The 15,197-nt window shown below is 53.5% G+C and overlaps 1 protein-coding gene across 1 annotated transcript in view; it reads left to right on the forward strand.

Moving 5' to 3' along the window:
• Positions 1-14,908, forward strand: part of ZAN (zonadhesin) — a 36,045-nt gene extending 21,137 nt beyond the window's left edge. Inside the window, exons 27-44 of the mRNA XM_043559733.1 lie at positions 478-686; positions 934-1,078; positions 1,498-1,745; positions 1,842-2,006; positions 2,484-2,608; positions 2,949-3,244; positions 8,252-8,466; positions 8,895-9,036; positions 9,427-9,668; positions 10,107-10,236; positions 10,425-10,599; positions 10,896-11,069; positions 11,348-11,487; positions 11,941-12,140; positions 12,236-12,374; positions 12,930-13,070; positions 14,621-14,726; positions 14,820-14,908. Coding sequence (XP_043415668.1) covers positions 478-686; positions 934-1,078; positions 1,498-1,745; positions 1,842-2,006; positions 2,484-2,608; positions 2,949-3,244; positions 8,252-8,466; positions 8,895-9,036; positions 9,427-9,668; positions 10,107-10,236; positions 10,425-10,599; positions 10,896-11,069; positions 11,348-11,487; positions 11,941-12,140; positions 12,236-12,374; positions 12,930-13,070; positions 14,621-14,726; positions 14,820-14,868 — 3,041 coding nt within the window. The 3' untranslated portion in view covers positions 14,869-14,908. The remainder of the gene's footprint in view (positions 1-477; positions 687-933; positions 1,079-1,497; positions 1,746-1,841; positions 2,007-2,483; positions 2,609-2,948; positions 3,245-8,251; positions 8,467-8,894; positions 9,037-9,426; positions 9,669-10,106; positions 10,237-10,424; positions 10,600-10,895; positions 11,070-11,347; positions 11,488-11,940; positions 12,141-12,235; positions 12,375-12,929; positions 13,071-14,620; positions 14,727-14,819) is intronic.
• The last annotated feature ends 289 nt before the right edge of the window (positions 14,909-15,197 follow it).

Genomic DNA, 15,197 nt, shown 5'->3' on the forward strand with positions numbered 1-15,197 from the left:
TGACAGCTTGGAGCATGGAGCCTGTTTCCGATTCTGTGTCTCCCTCTCTCTCTGCCCCTCCGCTGTTCATGCTCTGTCTCTCTCTGTCTCAAAAATAAATAAACGTTAAAAAAAATTTTTTTTAATTTATTTTTGAGAGAAAGACAGAGAGACAGAACGTGAGGAGAGGGGCAGAGAGAGAGGGAGACATAGAATCTGAAGCAGGCTCCAGGCTCTGAGCTGTCAGCACAGAGCCCAACACGGGGCTCAAACTCACGAACCCTGAGATCATGACCCAATCCGAAGTCAGACTGTTAACCGACTGAGCCACCCAGGTGCCCCCAGAATGTCTTTTTAAAGACTGAGTAATATTCCACTGTATGGATAGATCTCATTGTGTTCATCCATTCATCTGATGAACATTCTTTGGGAGCTCTCGATGCCCCGAGCTCAGGGTGCTGGAAATCACTGCCCTTCCTGACACTGGTTTCTTCTTAGCTCTGAAGTGCCCGTCCAGCAGCAGCTACAGCCCCTGTGCCAACCCCTGCCCAGCCACCTGCCTCAGCCTGACGGCCCCCAGAGACTGCCCAGCAGCACTGCCCTGTACGGAGGGCTGTGAGTGCCAGAAAGGTCACATCCTGAGTGGAACCTCCTGTGTGCCCCTCAGCCAGTGCGGCTGCGTCGACCAGGAGGGCTACTACCACCCGGTGAGAGGCCGGACCGCAGCGCCACATGTTTGGGGAGCAGGAGGCCTCAGAGCCTGTGAAGGGGTAAGGCGGCGGGGCCAGTGCTAGGGGCTGAGCAGCAAGCCCAGAAGCCCGAAGGCTGAGAAAGTCTGGGGATGGAGGCAAGCAGCCAAGGGGAGCGAGCCGGAGGAGGCGCCCGGGGTAGAGGGTTCGGTCCAACTCTGGCTTCCAAACCTCCATGGGCTCTGCTGACGCCCACATCCCACAGGTCGGGGAGAGATGGTACGCGGACCACACCTGTTCCAGGCTCTGCACCTGCTCCACTCGCAACGCCATCTCCTGCCAGCAGGCCGCCTGCAAGCCTGGCCAGATGTGCTGGCCCCTGGATGGGCTGCTACGCTGCCGGGCTTCAGGTAGAAGGCTCTTGAGCACACAGGAGGACCCCGGTGTCACTGAGACTGCCGTCCCCAACTCCTCCTCACCCTCTCCCATCATCTGTAGCTCTTGGGCTCCTATGTCCGGGGTCCCAAAGAACTTCTGACTGGGAATGAGGACCCCTGTGCCATTGGAAAGGGTTCCTCGTGTTCACTCATGGCTGTCCCAGCCGTGAACTTAGATGGGACATTGTGAGTCCCGTTATGATGCCACATTCTCTGGCAGAATAGCGCCCCTTCCACCCCCAAGCCTCATCCTAGCCTGGCCACCGAGGCTTTATTTCTCTTCTCCCCTCCCTGTGGGGCCTCCTTCACCTTCAGCTCTCCTCACAGATGGGGAGAGCACTTGTTCTCGGAGAGGCTGGACCACTCCTCAGCAACCCGTCTCTCTCTGCCAGGTATGGGAGTGTGCCGTACCTCAAACCACTCTCAGTACCTGAGCTTCGATGGCACTTACCACACCATCAGGGACACCTGCACTGGTGTCCTGGTGAAAGTGTGCCACCCCACCATGGACCTGCCTTTCTTCAAGATCAGCGTCAAGTATGGGAAGAAGAGAGGCCAGTCTGCTGTTTCCTACCTCCACCAGGTCAACGTTGACTTCTTTAATACCCTCATTACCTTGATAAAGGACCACCGTGTGCTGGTGAGCTGGGTGGTGTGGGGGGGAAGGGAGGAGGCCAGCTCTGGGGAGGGGGCTCAGGTCCCTCTTCCCACTCACCTGCCCTGCCCTCCTCTGTAGATCAACGGCACACAGGTCACCTTTCCCTTCGCCACCGAGATCCGAGGGCTCAGAATCAGTATTGTTGGCAACAACACCGTACTCTATTTTAACACCGGGGTGCAGGTCAAGTTTGACGGCAAAGATTTCTTTGAGGTCCAGCTCCCTGCAGCCTATTACCAAAAGGTGGGGGAATCCCCTGGCTCTTCTCTAGGGGAGTCTGTCTCAAGAGGGCCGAGCCCTCTCCAGACCTAACTGGTCACTCCCCAGAATGGAGGAGGGCTGGGAGCGCGCCTGTTTCTTAGGAGTGGAAATGCGGGCCCATATGAAAAAGTCTTTTTCTCTTTCTTTTTCTTTCTTTCTTCCTTCCTTCCTTCCTTCCTTCCTTCCTTCCTTCCTTCCTTCCTTTCCTTCTTTCCTTCTTTCTGAGAAAGAAGGAAAGAAAGCAAGTGAGAGCGGGAGGGGGGTGGGGGCAGAGAGAGAGGCAGACAGAGGATCTGAAGTGGGCTCTGCCCTGGCAGCAGTGAGCCCAATGCGGGGCTCGAACCCACAAACCATGAGATCATGACCTGAGCCAAAGTTGGACGCTTAACTGAGCCATCCAGGCACCCCAAAAAAGCCTCTTTTGCTTCCCTGGTGCCCAGAACCCTTTTGCCCACCCAGGTCTGTGGCTTGTGTGGAAACTTCAATGGTGAGGAAGAGGATGAGCTCATGATGCCCAATGACGAATTAGCCCAGAATGACGCCGAATTTGTGGAGAGTTGGCAAGATAAGGAGTCTCACCCAAAGTAATTGTCCCCAAAGCCTCTAACCTTTCATAGGAACAGGAGTTGGGATCCCGGACTGTGTAGCGCGCCAGGGATAGGAAGACTGGAGTGTTCTTGTATGTGTGCAACTTGACGGGGGATGGCTTCTGGGTCCCCAGAACCTATCTGGGGACACATGAGCCTTCCTTTCTTCGCTTCAGAGTGTGGGCAGGGACTGAGGCTTCCAGAAGGTAGCTGGAGCTTGGACCAGCTTCCTGGTGAAGACAAGACAACGGGGTCTTCTGAGTCACTTGGGAGGGCCAAGTCATTTTCATAGGTGGGGCAGTGGCTGTCCCTGTGATGACCCTTTTCTCCTCTGCAGTTGCCAAAAAGAGAGCCAGGAGACCCAAGCAATACAGCTGGAGAATCTAAATATAGGCTGCAGGAGAGATGACCTAGTGAGAGCCCAGGAACAATGCCGGGCGGCCTTTCAGACTCCGGCCTGGACTGAGTGTGCCACCTACGTGTTCCTCAAGCCCTTCCTGCTCAAGTGTATCCACAACCTCTGTCAGTTTGGAGGCCTACGCCATGCCCTCTGTGGATCTCTGGAAAACTTCGCAGCCGCCTGCCGGGCCCGGGGGCTCCAGCCCCCAATCTGGAGAAACAGCAGTTTCTGCCGTGAGTGTCCCCTACGGTCACCCCGGAGCACTCCCACACCTCCTTTCCATCTGCGTGTCCCTTAAAGCTCCCTGTCTTCCTTTTGGGCCGTGCCCGACCTGCATCTGACCTCGTTGTTCAGCTGTGGCTCCTTTGCAACAAGGTCTCAGCCAATGCCCCTGTGACGGGGACAGCACACACGGACCTTGCTTCTCCACACCCCTCCTTTCCTTTATCCACACCGCTCCCTGAACCTGGAAAGTTCCAGGTTTTAACACCGGGGTCCAGGTCAAGTTTGACGGCAAAGATTCTTCTCGCCTCCTGGCAGACTCTTAGGCATCCTTCTGTAGTTCTTAACATTATTTTCTTCAAATTAGAATTCATATACCATAATAGTCACCACTTTAAAAATACAATTCGTTGTTTTCTAGGATATTTACAAGCTCTGCAACCATCATCACTATATAATTCCAGAACCTTTTAAACTTTAAGACAGTGGTTAGTGTGTTTTTAGGATGTGACGCATTCACATGGTTCAGGAACTTTAATGTATTAAAAGATTGCCTGGGGCATCTGGGTAGCTCAGCCAGAAGTGCGTGCGGCTCTTAATGTCAGGTCATGAGTTCAAGCCCCATGTTCGGGGTGTGGAAATTACTAAAAGAGTAAAAAAAAAAAGATTGCCAGTGAAGAGTCTCCCTCCCCCCTGACCCCGGGTCACAGCCTGACCTTATCAGCATCTGAGTATTTTTCCAAAGATCTTTTACTTATGCCCATAGAAACAAATGCAAATTAATTTTCCTTATTTTTTAAATTTTATTTGTTTTAAAAATAGCATACAAGATCCAGTAGATTGCATTTTATTTTTTTTAACTTTATTTTTTATTTTTTAAAATGTACATCCAAGTTAGTTAGCATATAGTGAAGCAATGATTTCAGGAGTAGATTCCTTAGTGCCCCTTCCCCATGTAGCCCATCCCCCCTCCCACAACCCCTCCAGCAACCCTCAGTTTGTTCTCCATTTTTATGAGTCTCTTCTGTTTTGTCCCCCTCCCTGTTTTTATATTATTTTTGTTTCCCTTCCCTTATGTTCATCTGTTTTGTCTCTTAAAGTCCTCATATGAGTGAAGTCATATGATTTTTGTCTTTCTCTGACTGACTGATTTCACTTAGCATAATACCCTCCAGTTCCATCTGCGTAGTTGCAAATGGCAACATTTCATTCTTTTTGACTGCCGAGTAATACTCCATTGTATATATAGACCACATTTTCTTTTCTTTTTTTTTTTAACGTTTATTCATTTTTGAGACAGAGAGAGACAGAACATGAACGGGGAAGGGGCAGAGAGAGAGGGAGACACAGAATCGGAAGCAGGCTCCAGGCTCTGAGCCATCAGCCCAGAGCCCGACATGGGGCTCGAACTCACAGACGGCGAGATCGTGATCTGAGCTGAATTCGGTCGCCCAACCTACTGAGCCACCCAGGCGCCCCTAGACCCCATTTTCTTTATGCATTCATCCACTGATGGACATTTGGGGTCTTTCCATATTTTGGCTATTGTTGATAGTGCTGCTATAAACATGGGGGTGCATGTGTCCCTTCGAAACAGCCGGTAGATTGCATTTTATCTTTCTTGCTTGATAATCTAGCTTGGAGATCCTGTCACATCAGATCTGCTAAGGAGTGCCCTCATTCTCCTTTGCAGCTCTGTGATATCCCATGATTACATCATAATTCATTTGTCATAATTTTTATTTGTTTATTTGTTCAGAGAGCATTGCGCAAGTTGGGGAGAGGGGCAGAGGGAGAGAGAGAATCTTTTTATTTATTTATTAAAAAAATTTTTTTTATGTTTTTATTTATTTTTGAGACAGAGAGAGACAGAGCATGAGCAGGGGAGGGGCAGAGAGAGAAGGAAACACAGAATCTGAAGCAGGCTCCAGGTTCTGAGCTGTCAGCACTGAGCCCAACGTGGGGCTCAAACTCACAGACTGTGAGATCATGACTTGAAGTCGGACACTTAACTGATTGAGCCACCCAGGAGCCCCAGGAGAGAGAGAATCTTAAGTAGACTCCCCACTGCTCAATCCCACCACCCTGGGATCATGACCTGAGCCGAAATCAAGAGTCAGACTCTCAAATGACTGAGCCAGCCAGGAGCCTCTGTCATAATTTTTTTAAATGCTTATTTATTTTTGAAAGAGAGAGAGGGAGAGAGAGAGAGAGAGAGAGAGAGAGAGAGAGAGAGAGAGAACATGAGTGGGGGAAGGACAGAGAGAGAGGGAGGGAGAGAATCCCAAGTAGGCTCCACACCGTCAGTGCAGAGCCCGCCATGGGGCTCAAACCCATGAACTGTGAGATCATGACCTGAGCCGGAGTCAAGAGCCGGATGCCTAACCGACTGAGCACCACCCCCCCCCCCCAGGCGCCCTGTGTCATATATTTTTTTTAAGATTTTATTTTCAAGTCATCTCTACACCCAATGTGGGGCTCGAACTCAAAACCCTGAGATCAAGAGTTGCCTGCTCCACAGACAGAGCCCGCCAGGTGCCCCTTGTTTGTCCCACTTTACTTAACTAGTCTCCTGTTGGCAGACTTTCTAGTTGTCTCCAATTGTTACTGCAGACAGCGCTGCAGTTACGATTTTGTATGTACGCGTCTGTCCGTAGGATAAACTGCTGGGGGTGGGATGCTGGATGAAGGACTGTGTGCATTCGTTCTTCTGAGGAATGCTGCCAGTTGGCTTTCCACAGCGGGTGAGGAGTTTACGTTCCTACCAGCAACACGGGAGAGTGCCCGATTCCCCACAGCCTCGCCAACACAGAGCATTGTCACACTTTCGGACCTTTGCCAATCTGATATGTGAAAAATACAAAGAGTCTTAATTTGCATTTTTCCTATGAGTGAGGTTATGCATTCTTCCACGTGTTTGGCAGTTATTTGAATTTCCTTTGCTGAGAACTCTGTCTTCATATCCCTTCACCATTTTTTTTCCACTGGCTCGTTGGCTTTTATCAAACTATCTTACGGAGGCCCTTTATCTATCACAGAGAGTAAGTAGCCCTCTATTAGTGCTATGAGTTACAAACATTTTTCCAGTTTTTTTTTTCTTTGACTTTTTTTGTCAGGCAAATAAAAGAGATACATGTATGTGGGGTAGCATATGGTAGTCTTTGTTCTGTGGCTGCTGCATTTGGAGCCATAGTTACAAATGCCTTACAGCTCCAGAGTTAAAAAAGAATTTGCTCAGGGATGCCTGGGTGGCTCAGTCAGTTAAGCGACTGACTTTGGCTCAGGTCATGATCCCAAAGTTTTTGTGGGTTCGAGCCTCCCATCGGGCTCTGTGCTGATCATGGGAGCTTGATAGGGATTCTCCCTCTCTGTCCCTCTTCCCCTCCCCTGCTTATGCTTTCCTTCTCTCTCTCAAAACAAATAAACAAACTTAAAAAAATTCATTAAAAAAAAAAGAATTTGCTCATGTTTTGCTTCAGCATTTAAAGTTTATTTATTTTGAGGGGCGCCTGGGTGGCGCAGTCGGTTAAGCGTCTGACTTCAGCCAGGTCACGATCTCGCGGTCCGTGAGTTCGAGCCCTGCGTCGGGCTCTGGGCTGATGGCTCAGAGCCTGGAGCCTGTTTCCGATTCTGTGTCTCCCTCTCTCTCTGCCCCTCCCCCGTTCATGCTCTGTCTCTCTCTGTCCCAAAAATAAAATAAAATGTTGAAAAAAAATTTTTTTTAAATAAATAAATAAATAAATAAATAAATAAATAGGTTTATTTATTTTGAGAGAGAGAGGGAAAGTGCAAGCAGGGAAGGGACAGAGAGAGGGAGAGACAGAATCCCAATCAGGCTCCACACTGTCGGTCAGAGCCCGACCCGGGGCTCGAACCCACGAACCATGAGATCATGACCTGAGTCAGGAGTGGGACGTTCAACTGACTGAACCACCCGGGTGCCCCTGCTTCAGCATTTTTATGATTTCTTTCTATTTTTTTAAGTAAGCTTTACACCCAATGTAGGGCTACCGACCACGCCAGCCCAATGGTTTCTTTTTTTATCTTACATGTTTGATCCACAGGAATTTTTACTCTGGTACACAGTACGAGATGTGAATCACATTTGTTTTTATTTTTTCCCCTAGCATCTTAAATGACCTGTCTCTTTTTCCCACTGCCTGAGATGCCATGATTTATTCTATACTAAATTCCTATATGTATCTGGTCCCTATGGGGTCTTCTTTGTCCTTTCACTGCTGTGTCTTCACTGACTAGTAACCCAGTGTTGTGATCATTGAGAGTTTAAATTGTGTTTTAATTTCTGGTAGGGACATGCACTACTCACTGCTCTTTCTTTTCTTTCATTTTTTTTAAGTTTTCTTGGCTTTTCTGGTTTGTTCATAGCTTCCGCTCCACTTTAATACCTTCTTGCCCTATGAAAAAAAAAAACAAAACAGGGGTGCCTGGGTGGCTCAGTTGGTTAAGCGTCTGACTCTTGGTTTCAGCTCATGTCACGATCTCAGTTTCCTGCGTTCCCTGTGTGGGGCTCTGCGCTGACAGCGCGGAACCTGCTTGGGATTCTCTCTCTCTCTCCCTCTCTCTCTCTCTGCCCCTCCCTCATCCAGGCTGTCTCTGTCTCTCTCAGAATAAATAAATGGACTTAAGACAACAACAACAATGCAAAATCACGCTGGCGTGTTCTATTGGGGTCATGTGAAATGTATAAATTAACTTAGGGACAACTGACTCCTTTATGTTGTAGATTCTTGCTATCCGTGAACATTTCCATTGGATCACAGGTACTTTGCTTAAAGGGCTCCATTTCTCTCCTGCAACAGAGCGAATACCTCCCTGCTCCTGTTGCACACGCACACTTGTCACACACTTACTGACCACACACATCAAAGTCGCTGGGCTGCTGGCTGACCTCTGTCTCCCACACTGAATTGGTGGAAGGGTCGTTTTTACTCCTTTCTTTCCTTGGGGCCTGGCACAGAGCCCACGCTCAATGAATGTTTACCCTCCCCCTCCCCCAGCTCTGGAATGCCCCATCCACACCCAGTATTCGTCCTGCGTTCCCTCCTGCTTACCTTCCTGCGTGGACCCATCAGGCCAGTGCAGTGACACCCAAGTCCCCACCATCTGCAAGGAAGGCTGCATTTGTCAGTCCGGCTTCGTGCTCAGTGCGAAAGAGTGTGTACCCAGGAGTCAGTGTGGCGGCTGCACAGACGACTATGGCAGCTCCTTCCCTGTGAGTGGGGACAGGAAGTAGCGGTGGGGACAACACCTGGAAGCTGGCATTTTCTCCCTTCCTGGGTCTCTTTGAGCCTGGGGACAGAGCAGGGTGGTGTCCAGCCAGGGCTGGGCTTGGGTGGGGGGCGGTGGGCATGGTTTGGGTTTTGGACCTGAGGAATCCAAACAGCCGGGATGGGGCGTGGCCTTGGTTTGAATCCTATGGGTACCACTCATGAGTCAGAGGACCTCCGTGACCTCAGTGTCCTCATCTGGAAGATGGGTCCAGTAGTACTTCCTGAACAACGTATGTAAGACACCAAGCACGATGCCTCTAGGAGGCGGTACCATAACTGCCTCTGGCCTGGGCCAAGTAAGCCATTCAGACTGTGGGCCTAGGCTGGCCCTTCCCTCCTCACGCCCTGGTTCTTCCCGTGGCTTCTCTAGGAGGGTAAGACCTGGATCACCATTCGCTGCACCAGAAGGTGTGCCTGCACTTCGGGAACCGTTCACTGCCAGCAGTTCAGCTGCCCCTCTGGCTCCCATTGTGAGCCCCAATCTGACGGCACGGGCACCTGTGACGTTAACAGTAAGAGGGGCAACTGGGGAGGTGGAGCAAGAGGTGAGGCCAGAAGGGGCTCAGGCTGGGAAAGTCTGGAGAGGGAAGGGGGCCCAGCACGGGCAGGGGGTGGGCCTGCGGCCTCATTTGGGCTCTCACCTGCTCCGTGGCCTAGCCGTGGCCGCCCCTGGGATTTGCACTATTTGCACTATTAAGTGCAAACAGAGGGGACGGGACCGAGAGATCTCTCAGGTTTTGTAATGGGGGCTGGGAAAGGAAGAAGGTTGAAGGTCAAGTATCTAGGGAGCTGGGGGCTCGGAGGGAGGGTGACCAGAGACATCAGGGCCTCAGAAGGATTCTGAGCGTTGTTCTATCCGGGAAGGGTCCCTTCTAAGTGTCTGTCCTTCTTGGCAGCATCAGAGCAATGCTCAGTTTACGGGGACCCCCATTACCGTACATTTGATGGCCTCAGCTACCTCTTCCGGGGCCGCATGACTTACACTCTGATAAAGACGGTGGACGCGCTCCCCACTGGGGTGGCGCCTCTGATCGTCGAGGGGCGCAACAAAGTGTATTTGCCCTGGAGCCCCGTCTACCTGCACGAAATCATTGTGGTGATCTATGGCTACACAGTCCAGCTCCGGGCTCATCTGGAGCTCGTGGTAAGAGCCAGGCCGGGCCCGGTGGGTGTCGGGAGGCGGCCTGGGCCTTGGGAGGCCACTGAAAACAGGCGAAGCCAGGGCTCCGTGTTCTCTGGGAAGTTCCTGGCCTGGGCTGCCTGCTTATGGAAGTTGGAATCAGTGCCACACTCCCCTCATGGGATGAGGCAGAGGAGGGCAGCGGGACTGAGCCAGAGGTTGGAGACAGATAGGGAGGAAGGGAAGGAGAGAACGTGCGGCGTGAAGGTGGAGCCAGGCTGAAGCAGGACCGGGGGCGTCCGCTCTGCCAAGGAAGAGAGATGCGGGGTCGCAAACCCTACCGGGGTGTCTCCTTCCATGGAATGACGGCACGGAGATGCCGAGCAGTGCAGAGAGGCAGAGGAGAGGCAGCGGAGGGTCGGGTTGACTCCGGACCACGTGGCTCCCGTCTGTCTTCTCCAGGTCAACAACCAGAAGGTGGACATCCCTTACCAGCCCGATGACCGTCTGCGGGTTAACCTGCGAGGCCATCGCCTGTTTCTGATCACTGACTTCGAGATGCTTGTCAGCTTTGACGGAGGCAAAAATGCAGGTACCTGAGAGCGGGGATGGGAGAGCAGGATGGACGTTTCCGGGAGGGGGCCAGGAAAACCACATGGTCCCCAGGCCATGGTGAGGAGGCCCCTGCCCTGGGAGTGGGCCCTGAGCACCTGGGGAGGAGCCTGGAGGGGCAGAGAGGAGGTGGGGAGCCCTGCTTTCGAACACCCCTTCCTCCCGCAGTGATCACGCTGCCCAACAAGTACAAGGGGCTCGTGCGTGGCCTGTGCGGTAACTTTGACGGGAACAAGAGGAATGACTTCGTGCTGCCCAATGGCACCATCACCCAAGACCTCATCGGCTTTGGCAACAGTTGGGAGGTACACAGGATCAGTGGCGGCCTCGCCCGCTTCGCAAGGTGAGAGGGCTGGGCTTCTGAGGGGCCGCAAGGTGACCGGCCCTGGGGGGTGAGCATCAGCCCGGTATCTGTCCACACCCCACTCACCCCGTATCCTCAGCAGAGGAGGACGCCCGAGGCCGAGAGCCCAGACACACTTGCCTGATCTCGTTCTGTCCCTGCCTCTCAGACCGACTGTGGGCACACCGGCCCTACGGATCCCAGGCTGTGCCCATGCCTCCCCACACTTCCTCCCCAGTTCCAGAGTTCACCATCCTCATGGGCCTCACCTGGCGCCCCCTGGGTCTCTGCCCCAGGGCCATACCGGAGGAGGAAGAGGAGGAAGGGGAGGAGTCAGGCTCCGACACTTCGGAATGCACCCCGGAGCGGCTGGCGCTCATCAACAGCACCCAGGCGTGTAGGGTGCTGGTGGACCCCCAGGGCCCCTTTGCTGCCTGTCACCAGACTGTGGCCCCCGAGCCCTTCCAGGAGTGAGTTGAGGGCCCAGACCACATGGGAGTGGCCTTTGTCCAGGTCCTGCTGCCGGTTCTGTGATCCGAGCTCTGTTTGGCTCTTCTTTCTCTTTGTGGCTTCAGTTCCTTGTGATACGCACTCCCCCCCACACACACACACACACTCACACTCATACACACACTCACACACACACACTGCCTAATATCTTTCTGCTGGGGCTTCCGGGTCCTCCTCTGCAGGGCTGGGTCTCTGCCTCCCCGTCTCTGACAGCCCCCAACTGTCCTGCTACCCCCAGGCACTGTGTGTTTGATCTGTGTACCGCCCGGACCCCCAAAGAGCGGGAGGAACTTCGCTGCCAGGTCCTCAGCGGCTACGCCATCATCTGCCAGGAGGCGGGAGCCACCCCGGCTGGCTGGCGGGACCTCACCGGCTGTGGTGAGGCCCTGACCTTCCCCAGCAGCTGGTCCCCCGACCTTCTTGGCCACTTCTGCCCCCTGCTCGGCTCTGAGCCCCCACTCTTGCTCCTCTTGGGTTGCCTGCCCCGCTTCCCCTATCCGTCCCTGGACTCACCACATCCGAGTCCTCCCGACCCAGCCTCCCTCTCTGCCCCACCCAGGAGGCTGCACCCCACCCACCCGTGTCAGCCCATCCCGCTCCTTCTCGCTCCTTCTCGCCTCCGCCCAGCTTTGCTCCTCCACTTCCTTAGCACGCTTTAATGTCACAGGCAGGACACGCAGAGCCGGCCCACTCTTCTGGCTTCCCGGCCTTTACCGAGCTCTGGGTTCTGTTGGATGACCTTGTTCCCCCCTCCCGCTTCCGGCCCCACGTTCCCCGTATCTGTGGGGTCAGCCGAGCCTGGCCACCGCCTCACTATGACTTTCCCGTCAGCCTTGGCGTGTCCGGCCAACACCGTCTATCAGAGCTGTATGACACCCTGCCCAGCCTCCTGTGCCAACCTGGCAGCCCCTAGGGACTGCAAGGGACCCTGTGTGGAAGGCTGTGCCAGCCTCCCAGGCTACATCTACAGTGGTGCCCGGAGCCTCCCCGCGGCCCACTGTGGCTGCACCAGCAACGGCATCTACTACCAGGTCCGGGCTGGGAGTGGAGGGCCCTGTGGGGGCAGGAGAGCCCGACGAGGGGGGAAAACCAGACCTTCTCCTCCCGGCCCTTCTCCCCTCTGCAGCGGGGTGACAGCTATGTGACAGAGGATTGCTCTCGGCGCTGCACCTGCGCCAGCTCGGGGGTGCTGCTCTGTGAGCCCCTCCGCTGTCGTGCCGGGGAGATCTGCACCCTGGGGAACCTCACTCGTGGCTGCTTCCGAGGTGAGCCTAGACCTCCCCTTGGCTTCAAGCTGCCCCCTTGTGGGGGGGGGGGGAAGAGCGGGACGGAGGATCGTCCCTCTCAGTCTTCGATGTCAGGAGGCTGGCCGTCATCCCACTCTCTCCTTTTTTGGGAGGGGCAGGGAGAAAGACTCTGCGTGCAGTGAGTACCTGCCATCTGCCAGGCACTGTGCTGGGGCCTTGTCCCGGCATTAGCTTTCCGTGATCTTCAGTCCTTACCCCACATCCCCACTATAGGTAAAGAAAGTGGAGTTCAGAGAGGGTGAGCACTTTCTCCAGAGCCCAGGGCTAGTGAGTGTAGAGCCCAGTTTGAAAGGCAGGCTGGTGTATATGTTAACTAACTTGGATTTAAGTGAAAATAATCAAAAAAAATGTTAAAACTCAGGGGGGAAAAAAAAAGCAAGCAAGCAGCAAGCCAGGCTGGCGGACCCCTGCCCAGCCTCTGTTTCCCTCTCTGGGGTCCCAGCCCCAGGCCCCTCTCCCTGGCTGTGGGTGTCCTCTTAGAACCACCCCCCATCACCCCGCTTGTCCTCACAGAAAGCCCATGTCTACGGAACCCCTGTCAAAATGATGGACGGTGCCAGGAGCAGGGAACCCACTTTACCTGTGAGTGTGAACTCGGTTATGGGGGGCACCTCTGCACAGAGCCCCAGGATGTGCCACCCCCTGGAAAACCAGGTGAGAACTTCATCCCAGACCCTGTATCCTCACAGCCCCTTCCCCACCACCAATTGCTACAGCATTATTCCATGTACATAATGTGAACATATAATGCATACCTATTACAGAGCTATGACGGGTAATAGATTCTTAATGTAACACACATTATAGAAAACATAATAAGATAATATGCTCCCTAGGGATGAGCAGAGCAAGGAGTTTCAAAGAATCCGAGTCCCTGTGCCCATCCCCTACTGACATACAGTAGCCCCCCACTAATCTGTGGGGTGTACTTTCCAAGACCCCCATCCAAACCCAGGTGGATGCCCAAAACCACAGACAGCCCCGGACCCCATCTGGTTTTTCCTGTACGTGCAGACGTATGATGAAGTTTTGTTTATCAGTTAGGCGCAATAAGAGATTAACAACAACCGAATAGAACAACCAGAGCAATTACGATAATAAAAGTCATGTGAATGTGGTCTGTCTCTCAAACCGATTGTACTGTCCTCCCCTTCTTGTGATGATGGGAGAGAAGATGACGAGGGAGGTGCATGATGTAGGCGTTGTGATGTAGTGTCAGGCTGTTGACCTTCTGATGCTACTGGACCATCTGCTTCTGGACTGCGGGTGACTGTGGGTGACCAAGTGTGGAAGTGAAACCCCAGATTACGAGGGGGGACCCGCTGTCCTCTGGGATCTTCTCTCGGAACCCCAGTCCCTTCTCTGGTCTCCTTGCCTCACTCCTGCTCTTCCTGTCCTGTCTCGGATCTGTCTGAGCCTCTCCAGTACCTTTGACCCTTTCTCCCCATCCAAAACTCGAATTCCCTTGAGCCTCTGAGCCTGTGGTTCTCCGACTTTATCCCACCTCTCACCCAGGGTGGGGTGGGTGGGGGTGGCTTTTTCTACGTGTTCATTTCAGGACTCCCCCGCCTACTCCCGGCAGCCCAGAGATTTGGATTCAGTAGGTCTGGAGGGGGCCCAGAAATCTGCATTTTTAATAAGCTTCCGGGTGACTAGTAGAAGTGATTCCGGGGGCGCCTGGGTGACTCAGTCGGTTGAGCGCCCAACTTTGGCTCAGGTCATGATCTCACAATTCATGGATTCGAGCCCCGCGTCAGCCTCTGTGCTGACAGCTCGGAGCCCGGAGCCTGCTTCGGATTCTGTGTCTCTCTGCCCCTCTCTGCCCCTCTCTGCTCCTCTCCCCCACTTGCACTCTATCTCTCTCTCTGTCTCAAAAATAAATAAATATTAACAAAACATTTTAGAAGTGATCCCAGGGCTGCTCGTTGAGAAGCACTGGCCACAATGATACCCTGGACTAGGGGACCAGCTGGACAAACACCCCCCTTAACAAGGCTGATGGGAGTTGAGTGTCCAGAAACAAAGGGACCCTGGGTGTGTGGTGCCGAGGCCTTGGAGTAAAAGCCTTCTGGAGGGAGAACTAGTCACATCCAGGGACTCAGGGGTTACAGTCCTTTCCAGTGGCAACTTAGGATGGAAGGGGAGTGTCTCCTCCCCCACGCCTTCCTATCCCATGTGCCTCCGTTCTGTCCCCTGCACCCCAGAAGCATCCAGCTTTGTGGCCATCCTGTTGGGGATGCTCGTGCCTGTGGTGGTCATAGTGCCGGCAGTGACCTGGGAATGTGTTTCCAGGAAGAGGAGGAGGAGGAGGTGAGTTCTGGGAAAGGGGATGAGCAGGGGTGGGTGGGGACGAGTCCACAGGGGAGTGGGCACTGACCCTCCTCTCTTCCCCACCACTCCCAGGGAGAAAACGCAGAGCCAGAACAGAGAACAGGCTGGCCGATGCTGGTGAGAACCATCCCAGCCCCACAAAACCTTGGCGACTGGGAGCTGAGTCTGCCTCTAACGCGGGGTTTTCTTGCTTTCTCCTCAGATTTCGTTCCAGAGCATGCCCTTAGAGTCCCTCAGTTTTGAGTTGCCCTCAAAAAAGGAGAGAGAAAATTAAAACTTATTTTTGAAATGTGAATTTCCACATGACTGTGGTGGAGGAAGGGATCTGTGAAGTGGGTCTGGGGGGGGGTGAAATAGGAGGGAGGGACACAAGTGTGCAGGGCTGGGGGGTGGCCAGCGCTGGGTGCTCTGCAAAATGTCCAGAGGGGAGGCGGACTGAGGTCTGACTGT

Source organism: Prionailurus bengalensis, chromosome E3 (genome assembly GCF_016509475.1).
Source record: "Prionailurus bengalensis isolate Pbe53 chromosome E3, Fcat_Pben_1.1_paternal_pri, whole genome shotgun sequence".
Lineage (NCBI taxonomy): Eukaryota > Metazoa > Chordata > Mammalia > Carnivora > Felidae > Prionailurus > Prionailurus bengalensis.